Source organism: Battus philenor, unplaced genomic scaffold (genome assembly GCF_028537555.1).
Source record: "Battus philenor isolate CCGP_79_NKW_IND1 unplaced genomic scaffold, ilBatPhil1.0.hap1 SCAF_8, whole genome shotgun sequence".
Classification (NCBI taxonomy): Eukaryota; Metazoa; Arthropoda; class Insecta; order Lepidoptera; family Papilionidae; genus Battus; species Battus philenor.
The window spans coordinates 11,007,078-11,022,605 of record NW_027181748.1 but is presented as its reverse complement, the minus strand read 5'-3'; the positions used below and the strand labels follow the sequence as shown (position 1 = coordinate 11,022,605).

At 36.7% G+C, this 15,528-nt stretch overlaps 1 protein-coding gene across 1 annotated transcript; it reads right to left on the bottom strand.

Annotated features, from left to right (window-relative positions):
- Positions 1 to 891: 891 nt before the first annotated feature.
- LOC137931845 (odorant receptor 94a-like) lies at positions 892 to 11,317 on the bottom strand. Its single transcript, XM_068775355.1, has 9 exons — positions 11,200 to 11,317; positions 10,672 to 10,859; positions 4,419 to 4,582; positions 3,838 to 4,091; positions 3,525 to 3,621; positions 2,781 to 2,880; positions 2,270 to 2,377; positions 1,509 to 1,673; positions 892 to 948 (listed from the first exon to the last, which is right to left on the bottom strand). The coding sequence occupies exons 1-9, from the start codon at positions 11,315 to 11,317 to the stop codon at positions 892 to 894; spliced, it is 1,251 nt and encodes a 416-aa protein (XP_068631456.1).
- Between the last annotated feature and the right edge of the window lie 4,211 nt (positions 11,318 to 15,528).

Genomic DNA, 15,528 nt, shown 5'->3' with positions numbered 1-15,528 from the left:
TTAATAATATTATTTTTTTCTAATGCATAAACGTTTACATCTCGGATAATTTTTCTTGTAGCAATATTTTATTATCTTGAATCATTGGTAGACAAAATGTAACTTCTCGTTTATCTTGCATTTTAGTTTGTGCATATATTCCCATGATCGAAAAGTAAGCTGATCTTGTTATCGTTTTTTTGACATTTTAGGTAAGTGCAACTGGCGTTGCAATGGGGACGGCGCATATGTAAATGAAGGTTTTTCAGATAACTGATTGGTCGGAAGAAGTATAGTTTGCAGTTTTGGCTTTACACACTTGCAGCTTTCCTCGCTGCCATCCCTTGTGCATACTCATATTCATTACTCTCTATGCTCACACGTATACAGTGCGGTAACTACGTGCGATCGTCAGCGTGTAACTGGGACCAGTAAATTTTGATAAGTTTCCGGATTCAATTCCGAAGTAGCTGTAAAAGCTCCCGTGTTAGCAGCAACTACATCTTCAGAAACAGTACTTGCAGTTTGGCCGGTCGTGCTTTTGCGAAATTTGTATTTGCCCGGCGATCACGCGAGAATATGCAATAAAGTCGACGCTCAGCTGTGGCCATAATTTTGTGGTCGATATTATAAAAGAAAAAAACAGCTATGCACATACATATATTAGTGACATAAAAATGATATACAAATTAATAATTGAATGTCTCTTCAAATATAGCACTCATTGTGACGTATATATGTTAATTAGAACAAGAATTGTTTTTAAAGTAAAGTAAAGTAAATTGTTTTAAAGCAACTAAGTATCTCTTAAATCTTTACAGTGTCAATTCGGTCATCATTTCGGTGTCAATGTGAACAACTATCTTAATTGAATGGTGTAGTGAAATTATACATGTTAAATTATCTTAAGCATTAGCCACGACGAAATCGCAACAGCATCGTAAAGGCACTGTAGGATGTCTTTATCATCTGAAACATAAATTTTTTGAAAAACATTCAAATACTTTGTTAACTTTACTTGACAAGGGTTATGTATGGAAATAATAAATAATCGATATCATTTATGATAATAAAAACCGCTGTTGCTAAAACTTTTGAGCCGTTTTACTTAAAAAAAATACATTGCTATTTTTTTATTTGGCATCACATTGTGGTAAGTTAAATGTATACTAGACCACAATAAAATTTAAAAAAAAATTACCTAAGGAGCACTGCGTTCTACATATTAATTGTAATTAATTAATTTTGGTTATTATACAATTAAATTCAATTATTTAAAAGTAAATAATATTTGGACCAAATTAAAATATTTCTCTTAATAATTTTCCCAGATGAAATCGGGTGTTTTAAAAAAATCCTATTTCATGAACTTCGTAGTAGAATTATCTTTCACTTGTCGTTACGATGCGTCGTTCAATGATTTATTAATTGTCGGTAAAGACATCATAAGGTGATAAGCATATTAAAATAATAAATGAAAGTGATAAAACAGTTTTGAAGAGACATGGTACATTAAAAAAAATAATTACATTAGCATAGGAATCCAACGAGAGATCGTACATTCCGCCGGCAGTGAATACGATCGGTTTATTAGAACATGTTAAAATTAATAAGAGACTGGAGCGCACGCCGGGAATCGTAGCCAAACCGCGCTCCCAACCCAAACTGTACACCTTTGCACCTATGCCTTCGCTCTGAAATTAAAAGCAAACTTGAGGCAACTGGTACATTGGCTGTTTGTTCTCACTGGAGGTAATTATTAATATTTATCAGCTGTTGATTTATAAACAATCAAATTAACTTTTTTCATAGTTTATTGAAAATAGTAAAAGATCTCAAGATATTAAAAAGTAAATTTAATTATCCACATTTATGTTTAAGTATATATATTTATATTATTAAGTTTGTATATACATATATATGTGTGTATATTATGTATTTGTATTTATGTACACCCTAATCTGCCCTCTCCTTCATGTCTCTCATCGCCATACAAAAATTGTATGGTAGAGCGGCCTTACCGCCTCTTGTACCTCTATATAAATTGTTTCTTTTTTTGGTTATTATCTATATTATACAAAAAATGTAAATAAATAAATACAATAATAATTAATTATTGTAATGCTCGGTACTCGAACCGACACCATACCTACAAAAATGGAAGTCAAGGATAGCCGGTGAACCAATATAGATGAATATTTGAAATTTATAACACGAATACTTTTTTTCGATTTTTTCGCTTCTTATATAATTATTATACTACTACTATTTACCAACTGTCGTTACTCACCTGAATAGTCAATTCCTCGCACCATCGACAAAAATTGTAAAGTATTATCATATTATATCCGAGATAAAAAAGGCTCATTAATGACTTAGATATATTTACGGACGCAGACTGAAAATGCAAAAATTCATTAATCGATAGGATCATAACGACACAGAATCTAGATAATATTATATTTAACTACTTTGAAAAAGATAGATCTGTCTTTCATTCTAATAATTCCTTCCAATCATCTAGAAAAAAAGCAATCATTACATTATACAAAGTATTAGTAACGCAAGTTCGCGTTGCCGTTTGGAGTGTCACTTGCATAGAAGAAAATAGTATCGCGTTTCTAATTTCTATTTTCTAGTTTCTGAAAATTTCTATTAATAATGCTCTTAAAAACAGAACGGAATAAATTATTAAAAAAGTAAGAATCACGATTGTAAATAAACTCTTGCAATGACATCTACAAAAAGTAACTATTATGAAAAGCTGTATTTTTACATCAAAAGTTATATTAATGACTTACCGATACAATTTGAAATCCGATGGAACATATTAGCACAGTGCTTGTCGCCATGTGCGCAAGTAACGGAAAACTTAAAATGTTTCGAAGCTCCATTATATTGCTATATCATACAAGACATTTTATTAATTACTTATAAATTATATTATATAATTTCTTTAACAAAACCTACGAGTTTTAAAACACCCTGGTACCTACGTAGTTCTTGGTACTTGATACGTGTATCCTACGTAAGTACCCATGTTGCAGACATATTAAAAACTTAAAACATATTGGGATTTATAAGGTATGTAAATAATATATATATATATATGCATGTATGTATATACACACATACATGTGTGTGTGTGTGTGTATGTGTGTACATATGTGTTCGTTTAAAAAATTTATGTTAAAAATATAACTTAGTGTGATTTTACATAATATTGTTTTCATAGGCGAATTTCATAGAACTTTGCATGTAGAATACATCGACTTTTGCCTTGAAACAAAATGAGAAAGTTAAAAAACAGAATACTAAATTTAATAGACGAAAGTATAATAAATATAAAGAAATACTAATAGAAATAATTAACTGTTATAATGGTATACAAAGTTATTGATTAATTCAGTCGTATTCTCGTGTTTACATAACGGTGTTAAATTTGAAAGAATCTCTTTGGGTAAAAGATCTAGGATCCACGACTCTTTTGTAAATAAATGTGAAACTTTATACCCATGAATAATGTTAAAAATTAAATACTTCACTTCGTAATGAATCTTTGTTGATTAATTAAATCCCGTAGTCTGTTTTTGAATTTTTCTCTGAATCGTTCGTTGCCGAGTAAATCGCTTTCAGGGATCCCTGTGAATAACAAATTTGGGAACACAATATAATTGAACATAAAATTAATCTAGAAAAACTAAGCAAAGGCTAAACCGCCTACTTCAGGCTCAAAATATATCGAACGGAAATTTCTATTTATTAAGTTAATCCGCTTTGAACTTTCATCTCCTATAACATAATTATTTTAGTTATAATCGTAGAACAAATGTTACGAAATAAGCTTCTAAAAATTACCTCCAAAATCCTCAACGCATTCATTTAATATATTATCAAAGCAGTCTTGGAGTACAAGGACCTGGCAGAGCAGGTGCACGATGCAAGTCTGCATTAAAATATCGGTCGACATCACAATATAGGAGATAAATGTAAACACTATCATGACCATAATGTATGCTATTAGATATGTTGATGAACGGTGGTAGTCGAAAGGTATATATATAGCTAACATCAAATTGTAATCGATATCATCCAGGAAAGGGTAACTGTACCTAAAAATTAAATATTTTTTTTAACCGGGTAAAATCCTTTAACATTGAACAGATGACTGTAAATCATCTCTTTGTGTTATAAGTGAGTTAGATAATACAATTTTACTTAGATAACTATAAATAATTTCATCTGCGATTTTAGAAACTGTCAACATTTGTGCATTTTACAGTTTGTTACAAGCTTAAAGTGTTTAATTGTGCAAAGGGATATTTTTCACAATAATATTTCGGGTTTGAATTCATATACTGCCGAGTTTATTCATTAATTACAAGTTTCGGAAAAATTTTCACTTAAATACGTAAAACAATTATTGGTGAACATTTTACCAAAAAGTAAGAGTACAGACACCGTGTAGGAACCAAAACATTGAATAGGCTTTATTTTTTTTCGCCCAAACGTCCACTAATTTCCTTCTGGCGTCGGTGGAAACATCGAAATTTGGAGACTCCATTGCTGATGCTAATTTTTTAAAAGTTTCACTTTGCGCAACCTATGGGCAAAACAAACGACTGAACAAAAAGCTTCAAAACTGGATTATTTTTTAAGTACATATATTCACGTATTAATTTTATAAAAGTACTGTTAATGAAATTTCATAAAAAAATTTAAAATATCTGAAAAACAATTACATTTTAGGTCATCCGTTAATTTGTATTAGTTAATTGATTCCGCCACAACCGAAAACTTAATCTTATTCGACTTACAAATTTTTCTACAAAAAGTTATAGCACCTAAAAAGACATTTAACCTTCAAATTAAAAAAAAAAACAAACAAAAAAAGCCACTGGTTTTATTATCGTATTCGGGTAACATATTCGAAAAATTATGTAAAATGAAATGTCTCCTTTTTGGTACAAATATTTTCATCAATTTTTTAAAAAAAAAGCTTATGTTTTGATTTCCAAAGAGAAATTACTCGGTCCGTCAAGTTTTAGTTATTATTAAAATAAAGAAGTTAAATAAAGATGTTAAGAAATATCTTTCAGTACCGATGAAGCTGTAAAAGCCTTAGGACTAACAGCATTAAAATCTTCAGAAACAATACAATACAATACTTAAGTTAAACAAATTGATAAACAAAAATAAAATAAAATAATTAAAATATCTCGCTGCTAAAACCTGAGCACTGGTAACACAGCGGCCAAAAACAGAGACTCATCGTAGATCACGGGTTCGATTTTCGGAATTCTATAATTAATTAGATATGATTGCCACTACTCACAAACAATATAGATATCTTTGGAAAAGGTCTAAGCCTTGCTTCTATAGACTGAATCGACAATGTAGGTTGCATAAATCTTAATTAGAATAAAGCCGGTATTTAGGCTTCGCTAAATAAATCGATTTCTTTCGATAAATTATATAAATAACATTATTGAAAACGGCTTTACCATTATGAATGTGCCTTGTACATGTTACGGAGGAACTAGAATAACGATATTTGCGCGCACTCACACATTATTGTCACACACTCTATAGTATATACGCTAGTTACTCTATCATCTTTATTGAATATGCAACCCAAGTGAACTCAGGCAGTATATAAAAAGTAACAATCTAATAAAGTCCAATAAGATATGTGTATACATCCAAATCATTATAACTAGTGTACTAATGATAAATATACCTTGTGAGGTGGAAACACGTTTATTTAATTATTAAAACAATTTGTGCGCGGAAAATGAATAATTCGCCTACGCGCGGTTGCGCATCGAACCATGGCTCAAATCCGACTCTCCGGAACTCCAACGGCCGCGGGCGCACGTGCTGCGCGTCTTGGCTACCTGCCAAGAGCAAGCAAGAGCGCGTATCGTGCACGCCGTGCGAGTGAGCGAGACGGGTGGGCGAGACAAACAAAAGGTTAAGCGTTGTGACGACGTCCGCGGGAACTTTCACATCTGGCGGGTTTTTTATATAGCAATATTATTACATACTCCCCCTTTTGACCAGGACCAGTGACCTCACAACTGGTCAAACCGACACAAGCTTTCGCGGTCGGCCGCGAGGACGTTTTGGAGCCACAGGCTCAGGAATCTCAGTGCATTCACCCTCTCGCGAATGATAGCGTCTTAAGTCAGAGACATGATACTTCCCAATGGTAATGTCGGACTTATCAGGAAACGCTAACAGGTACGTAGTTGGGCTAACTTTCTTCTGAACGACGTAAGGCCCGTCTCGTTTAGGTACGAACTTAGCGCTGACTCCTTTTGCAGAGTTGCTGAGAACGTGCGTTTTCATCAATACGAGGTCGCCGACGTCGAGACTGTCACTTTTACGAATTTTATCTTTAACAGCTTTGCGGAGGTCTTGTTGGTGTTCAATACTTTCTTTGCTGGACTGGAGAGTATCTGCGAGTCTTAGCAGATAAGGTGTGATTTGCGGCACGTAGTTCTCCGCTTCGACAACTGCACGCAAGTCCGTCTGAGCTGCAATTGGTGAGCGAAGTTCGCGAGCAAAAGTCAGGTATGCAGGAGTCTGTTGGGTTGCTTTTGTCAACGATGTGTTTAAAGCGAAACGAATAAAGGGCAGAGCTTCAGGCCATTTTTGATGGTGATTTTCCACGAGGATAGCCATTTGCACCTTAAGGTCCCTGTTCTTCCTCTCCACAGGATTCGCTTCTGGATGATACAGGGGCACCAGATTCTGCTTAACACCCAAAACAAACATGGCTTTCTGCATAACATCGGCGACGAATTGGACACCATTGTCAGAAATTAATCGCCTAGGAACACCAAAACGAAGGAAAACCTCCTCTATCAAGATCTTAGCACAAGCTTCAGCAGTAGTTTCAGTAAGCGCAAACAGCTCTACCCACTTACTGGCGGTGTCTTCGACAATAAGGACCCAACGTTCACCCTTGGGACCCTTAGGAAGTGGACCGAACAAATCTACTGCTACAACTTCGAAGCGCTGTGCGGGTACTGGAGTCTGCAACAAGCCTGAAGGCTTCTCATTCGAAGGCTTGTAACGCTGACATTCAGTACAAGAATTGAGATACTCCGCTACAAAACGACGCATTCCAGGAAAATAGAACCGCTGGGAAATACGATGCAAAGTCCTATCAACACCACCGTGACCAGCTGTTGCAGCGTCGTGACATTCAACCATAACTTGCTTCCGACGGTTGACTGGTACAACAAGCTGCGGTTCTTCCGTTTCTGCTTCTGTATATCGGTAAAGTATCCCCTTTGATATATGATAACCTCTATCTGTCCACCTACAAATCTCCACTTCTTCCTTTCCCTCCAGGCCCAGGATAATCTTCGCGATTTCAGGATCTGCGAGCTGATCTTCACGAAGAGCGGTTGCCTCCCATCGTGGCGTTTCAACCACCACCGTACAGACGCCACAAGTATCTCGAGCCTCCTCAACGCATGGCGGTCGACTGAGCGAATCTGCGATGACGTTTGCCTTTCCTGGGGTGTAGTCCACTTGGAGATCGAAAGACTGCAACTTCATAGCCCAACGGACCAATCTACCTGCAGGAGACTTCAAGGTTAGTAACCACTTCAGGGGCTGGTGGTCGCTGGCGACGCGCACGGGATGACCATCGATGTAGCCGCGAAACTTCTCGACTGCCCACACAACTGCAAGAGCTTCACGCTCGGTGGTTGAGTAGTTTCGTTCCGCCGAAGTCAGAAGGCGGCTGGCGTACGCGATCGGACGCTCCTCGCGCGGCGACTCCCTCTGCAAGAGAGCTGCACCTAAAGCATAGCTGCTCGAGTCAGTCCTAAGCACAAAAGGAAGACTATAATCTGGCTGGATGAGGATTGGAGGAGAGGTAAGTGATTTCTTAAGTTCCAAGAACGCGGTAACTTGAGCTTCGCCCCACAACCAAGACTGATCTTTCTTCGTCAGCATAGTCAACGGTTGCGCAACCTTTGCGAAGTTCGGCACGAACTTGCGGAACCACGAGCACGTCTGTAAGAAGGATTTCAAGTGCTTCACATTCGTCGGCTCGTTCATATCGACAATGGCGCTGATTTTGTCAGGGTCCGACGATAGCCCTTGAGACGAAATCACGTGACCTAGATACTTAACACTTTCTCTAGCAAACACGCATTTAGCTCGATTGGCGCACAGGCTGAAGACACGAAGGCGATCGAAAACAGCTCGAAGATCCTGTAGATGCTGAGCAAAGTTTTCAGAGATCACGATGAGGTCATCTATGTAACCTAAAATAGTCACGCCTTTTAAAGCAGACCCTGAACGAAACCTGTCAATCAGGCGCTGGAACGTCGCTGGAGCGTTGCGCAAGCCAAAAGGCATACGCTTGAATCTGAAAACGCCAAATGGTGACACGAAGGCGGTTTTGTCGCGATCCTCTTCCTTGACAGCAACCTGCCAGTAACCTGCCTTGAGGTCGATGGTGCTCATGAAACAACTTTTGCCAGTATACTGCAGTAGATCGTCGATCACCGGAAGCGGATAGGAGTCAACCTTCGTGACGGAATTCAATTTGCGATAATCCACACAAAATCTGTAGGACCCATCCTTTTTAGGTACCAACAGCGCTGGTGCTGCCCACGGAGACTCACACTCTTCGATGACACCCTCCGTCAGCATTTTATTAATTTCAGCCTCCATAACTTCTTTTTTCGCAGGCGTCAGGCGGGACGGCGGGACGGCGATCGGCGGGTGGGTGCCGGTGTCAATACGGTGTTCAGCGAACGACGTCGGTCCTCCCCCTTCTCGGAAAATGTCCTCGTATTCCTGCAATGTCTGCGCAAGGCTTGCTCTTTCAGGTGGTGACAGCATCATACCCTCGTCCGAACGCAACATGTCGGCAGAGGCGCACCCGATGAAGTTACGTGATTTCTCACAACGCAAGGGGTGAATGACCTGAGGTTGATCAGCTGTGAACCACGTTTCATTAAAAATATCAATAACCAAACCAGCTTTACGTATAAAATCAATGCCTAGCAATGTTTCATTGTTAACTGCATCTGGAAAAATTATAAATGTGATAGGTATTGATGCGCCCGCGAGCATCACCACAACGTCCACCAGTCTGACTGTCACGTCACGCACTACACCGTCAGCAAGTTTTACAGTCATGACGCTACTACGCATCGGCTGCCCTAACTTAAGCAACAAGGAGTACAGCGTGGATCCGGCAACGCTTCGTTTAGCCGCCGTGTCTAATAGACCGGTACCGCGATAGCCAAAAATCTCTATGTCCAAAATTGGACGGCCTTTGGTACAAACATCCGGACGCAAGCGCTCGGTACGCGAGTTATCCACTGACCGCGCATCAGGCACATCATATACATTACAAACAGAATTTAAAAAAACAGTATTACAATCAAAAGAAACATGGGCTTGACATTGCGATGCCTCGGTTTTGGAATATAAATGCCTATTTGTTGACATAAAATCGCATGCAAAGAACGAATCCTTAGTGTCCGTATTTTTTGTATTACAGTTAACACAATTAGCACGAATAATACCTTTCACACCACAACCGTAACACGAAACTGTATGCGGATCACTTTTAGATCTAAGCCTTGAGCACTCATCGCGATTATGTCCACTCTTCTTGCAATAAACACAAAACCGTTTACCTCGATTGGGCGCATTCGCTGCGCTTACCACAGCAGGTACAGCGACGACGGCGGCGGCGGCGGCGGCGGCGGCGGCGCGTGCCTTGCACGTCGCACGCGCGCGCGAGCCCGCACTCCCTGCTCGCTGATTGCTTTGTACACTTTCTCGTGTTAATTTGAAACGAGCCGTGCAACCGGCGAAGTTTCCCGACGGAGACGGATGAGCCGAAGACGACGATGGCGATGGTGATGGCGAGGGCGCTCCTGTGGTGAAGGCCGGCGAATGCAGCAAAAGACTCTCGATTAGCTGGCGGTTTGACTCCGCTTGAGCCTTGGCGAACGCCGCCATGAACGACGATAGCTGCCCCTCGGTCATGAACCTGTCCGAGTCCTCATCCTCGACGTTGTTACGGACGCCTGGAGCCTTGCGACGCGGCATCGCAAACAACAGATGCAAACCACTGACGAAATTCACTCCGATAACGCACAATTGTTAAATTTTCAATGGGATTCTTCTACGACGCTAAGATGGCGAACGGTTGAATACGCGATTTCGTCGATAATTAGCGTGTAGGCCACGGGTTGGGAGCCAGTGTGATGTGGAAAAACGTTTATTTAATTATTAAAACAATTTGTGCGCGGAAAATGAATAATTCGCCTACGCGCGGTTGCGCATCGAACCATGGCTCAAATCCGACTCTCCGGAACTCCAACGGCCGCGGGCGCACGTGCTGCGCGTCTTGGCTACCTGCCAAGAGCAAGCAAGAGCGCGTATCGTGCACGCCGTGCGAGTGAGCGAGACGGGTGGGCGAGACAAACAAAAGGTTAAGCGTTGTGACGACGTCCGCGGGAACTTTCACATCTGGCGGGTTTTTTATATAGCAATATTATTACAACCTCATAATAAAAAGGATAAATCTTGATTAAATTGAGGTTGCGGGTGTAAAACTACCCCAGAGGATTATTTTACGATAGATCCTTATATTACATCCGAATTTAAATATTTGTTCTAAAAGAGGAAAAAACCAATACATACCCTTTTTATATTTTTAATTAATGTAGCCGCTTGTATAAAAATTGCATTAACACAGTCGATTAGAGTGTCAATATCTCGTGCGTAATAAATGAAGAACCACACTTCGCTGCTAAAGAACAGCATGATACTTAGCTTTGTGATGATGCTATATATGAAGTAACCCGTAGAAGTTTCAACTGTAGATGAACCTGCGAATATCAACTATTTTATATCAATTACAATAAATTAATGTGAATATAATAATAACTATAGCGGAGTATCACAACTTGTATATATATAATATACAAGTTGTGATGCTCGGGTATTTTATATATCTTTCATAGGCAAAAGAAACCCATAAAACAGTAAAAAAATTCTTATTGATTTTTCGATTACCTCCCAATATCGGTCTCAATATATTTTAAAAGCAAGATTTTAAAATCGATTTATTTAAATTGACTATTTCTTTATTTATATTTTAACCTGTTATTTTCTCCATATTTGTATACTTAAGTAATATAAATAAAAAAAATAGCTTTCATTAGTCACCTGTTATATAAATTATTCTATAGATGAGATCAAAAAACATTGTTTCAAATTTGCCACTCGATTCCTCTAAAGCTTTATTATATGTTAATTTGTTCCAAAATCGCTGAAAGAACGTCATCTTGACCGAGTTCTAACGTTTTATTATCAATATATTCCCTTTACTTGTAACGGCTACTTATTAATTAATTAGACAAAGCTTTTAATGATCAATGGTTATGGTTAATTGGAAAGCACGTTTCCATTGAACATTCGATTGGTAAATATAATGCAACCGTTACTTTTCTGTAGTGCACTAAAATATTTGTACTAATATGATATTAATTAACATTTTGTTTTTTATTTTAATCTTCAACACCTTTCTTTTTGAAAACAAATAGATTACCACGTACAATATGATCTGATATATAATTTACAAGTTTTCATAAAATGAAAATTGCAAATGGATTTAAAGCTACCAAACGTGAAGTATTAACATTTCCCAGATAATATTATGAATATACTTGGTTATATATTTTTGGTCGGCAGAAATATTTTAAGGCGTGATTTACGGAAAATATTTACCATAAAACATTCCTCTAAAAGCTTCAATTCATAATACAATCGTTAATATTCGTAAAGTATCTATTGTAGAACTTTATGTCAACGTCATAATTTGTAACAAGATGATGTCATTAATTAAATTTTGAGAACAATGTGCAGACGCCTTACTGTTATTACGATGTTACTAGTTTGAATGTGCAATTTTCTCTTTCTTCATCTTAATTTTAAAAACTCTTTGTTCTTTTACTCTATCATCGTTACTCTATTTATCTCAATTAATCATCTCAAACATGGATTTTCGGATTCATTCATTCATGTCAGCTGATAGACGCCCTTCCCCAAAGATCGCCACGATGCCGCCCGCGAGCTTAACTATGTCGTCAATCCACCTAATGTTGTGCCATCCTCTTATGGTTATTTTTATTCAAAATCATTTCATCTGTTCTGGATTTTGGGATACAAATTTTTCCAAAGATTTATTACATCAGCAACGTTGAGTTATCTCAATAATTACAATAGTGTCATAGCTGAAAACTGTAAAAATTAAAATAAACACTATATCGAACACTATTGTCCGGCTTCAAAAATGGTACCATTTTTTTAGATTTGAACTTAATCAGTAACCATTGCGAAAATTAACGCGATCACGTAAATTTTGGAAATTTCTATCCAGGTGTATCGAGGCGCTAACAGAGAGGGAAGAGAAATTTGCTAGTTCGCGGATCCAAAAACCCCTGTGTGTTTGACAAACTTTTCTATATTATTTAGTAAAAGCACGTTGTATTTACTCATAGCACGAGTATGAAAACATTCCATTTTTAGTTACCCTAAAATACCAGCTGTCAAACTATTCTTTTTCAGAGTTGTCAACAGCTTACTGCTACAACAAAGATGGTCACAAATTCTAACCATACCGTGATACTTTTTCTATATTTTTTGGTTAGAAAGAAAAGGAGTTTTACAACTCAATACCGTACCATTGGATAATTATGTAAGTTTATGGAAAGACGTGCGCACATGTAATTAATTTATAAAATCACAAAAGCATTTGTCGTTTTCCCTTCAGTATTCTCCGTGTTTAAAATTTCATGAATGCACTTAAATGGCACATCGATTAACCTGCATATTCACACATCATTTTCCCCATTTTCAATTCGCAGTTTTGTTTTAAATTGATATATTTATACTGTTTCTTTACATTTCTGCCGTTTAATACGATATTCTGTATATGTACTGATGACGGATATTCTGCCGCTAAACATATAGTCGAGCGACACAAGACGAAATTTAGCCGTCAGACACCAAACCGAACATTTATTTTGATGACGGTTTTTTTTTAATAATGATTGAAATTGTTGATTAAATTAGGATTCATCCTAAACTTCTCGATATTCCATCGCTATTCAAAGTAACTCCGAGAACGTTTCCACACATCTGCAACACCAGCTACGTCGGCCACCCACTCAGCCGTCTCATGGGATAAAAAACCTCCCTTTTCTCTTGCCAAATAAAAGTGTAGCTTGAGTTTTCATTACACACCTGAAGTAGACAGTTCAGTCGACTAGAGTGACGGTTGTATTTTAATTGGGTTTATTATGGTTTGATGCTCACTTATTTTACAGAGATACGATTGTATAAAACTGTGAATAAAAAATTTTAATAAAATTTCCATCGCAGACCTCTGTTTATAAAAAATATAGCTTATATATTATTTTATTAAGAAATTAAAATCATCAAAATTTTTGTGAGGTCATGGCTAAGCGCCCTCGCTGCTCTGCTTTCTCAAACCCGCGGAATCAGGCAGACGTGCGCCGAAAAGGTCTAAATAATTATAAAAAATTATATTTAAAAGTTAAAATATATTAATATCCGCTTATTTTCAGTTAATTATTTTTTCATACCTATATTATATTTTTTATAAAGATTCAGACGTTGTTAGGGAGGTCGGTGCGTTGGACAATCGATGAAGCCGCTTCCAACCGGAGCTTTTTTAAATCTATGGAAGAGGCCTGTATCCAGCTTCGGGCGTCCAAATGCTAGAATGCTAATAATAAGTAATAGGTAATTAATTAATTAAACCTCAATACAGCTTCAAATTTTATCGCTCTTTGCATAAAACTTTTTTCATAGTCCTTAAAAGAAAATATTTTGGTACAAAATATCTTTCACGTCATAAAATCCGCTGCCATTAAGAGCCCGAATTTTATAGTACGTAATAAAACGCCAGGAAAGCTTTAGAATTTCTTGAAATAACCATAAAAACGAACTTAAAGCAATCATGTTTAGATTGTTTTAAAGATAGGTTTAATTGCGAAGAATTATTATTAGTGGCAATTATGACAGTTTGTTAGTATCGAAAAGTTCTTAATTATTTTAAAAACTACTGGTATGCGATATTTGCTCATTTTTACAGATAATTTTTTTTTCAGGTTTATAAAAGATACAAGTAGTGATTATTTCATTTCAACAATATCGATCTCTGCATTTTTCGTGTTGTAGAACTAATATCAGGACACCAACAGTAAAGCGAAGAGGTAACAACAGCTTTTTAAGCTGGTATTAGGCGTAAGATTCGCTGTTGGGGACATTTCTTGTAGGTTCACTAATGTTTAAACGCAAAGATAGGCTCTCCAGGGGATATTATCTCTGCTACTGCAGTGAATGCGATATCGAAGAAGGTAAATGTTGAAAATGCTTAAAAATTCTCTCCATGAAAAACAAATAAAATCGAAACAAAGCAATAAACTAATTGCATAATAAACTTCAGAGGTGCGTGACGTGAATTGCTTGAATAATTTATTGGAGCAGGAAAAAGAGTAAAAATCTTTTCTTATTACCTTGTTTAATCATTTATACTTCGCCAGAAAAATGTAAATCATAGAAAATGGTTTGTAATAAAAATGGTACTTGTTATTTTAATAATTTCTCATTAGTGTTTTAATACCACAAAATTATTCAGTTATGTTTAGTTAGATAGGTATATTACATAGGTTCTTAACGTTACAATTGTAATTCAAATTCAAGTTGACAACATGTGTATTCAATTCGGCATTTACATGCGCTTTTGAGCCCTCGTTTATTTTAACTTATTTTGTAGTAAGCTCGACAAAAGCTCGCAATGCTGATTTGCAGAGAAGAGCCGGCCGGAAACTCAAAACACACAAATGGTTGCTATTTAAAATGAAATTTAGTAATTTTTGATGTGTATCAATGTAATATCATTATGTAAATGACTTATCAAATCAAGTTCCACACCTTTCGATAAACTAAAAACTCTGAAATTCTATAATATATAATAATATTTATTTAATATTCTCTCTCTAGATGTCAATAACAAAAAATACAATGTCACATAAACCTTTTACGAAAAACAGCATATCATTAATGTGAAGAAGAAATTAAAAAGGGTCAAGATAAGAACTATGTGGAGCACCAATCTTAAGATGAGAACTAGCCGATTTAGAATTATGTATATCGACCGTTGGGAGTTTTTGATAGAGATAAAACGCTACAAAGTCAAAGGCGGTTATGCGTAAACTATAATAGCTAAGTTTGCTGATTAGCAAAACACCCTTATTGCATTCTGCGAATTCTCCCGTGCGTGGTAAATGTACATAAGAAGCGAGGCATATGCATTATTTTATTTCGGTAAATAAATTCTGCCATTTGTAACATGAGACTTTCTTCTTTGTTGTTTTACGTCACACGATGTTATTTTTATTTCACCTTAAAAAAACGTTCCACAAACGACGAAGGGAAGTGGTAATTCTTGCAGAAATTAATGACGCA

Excerpts from the sequence above, each read along its gene's own strand:
- LOC137931845 (XM_068775355.1), bottom strand. The coding sequence starts at position 11,317 with ATGACGTTCTTTCAGCGATTTTGGAACAAATTAACATATAATAAAGCT. Across the intron at positions 1,674-2,269 it reads GCGAGGAATTGACTATTCAG|AGCGAAGGCATAGGTGCAAA; the intron begins GTGAGTAACGAC and ends TTTTAATTTCAG. Across the intron at positions 949-1,508 it reads CGTTGGATTCCTATGCTAAT|ATGATAAAGACATCCTACAG; the intron begins GTAATTATTTTT and ends TTTATGTTTCAG.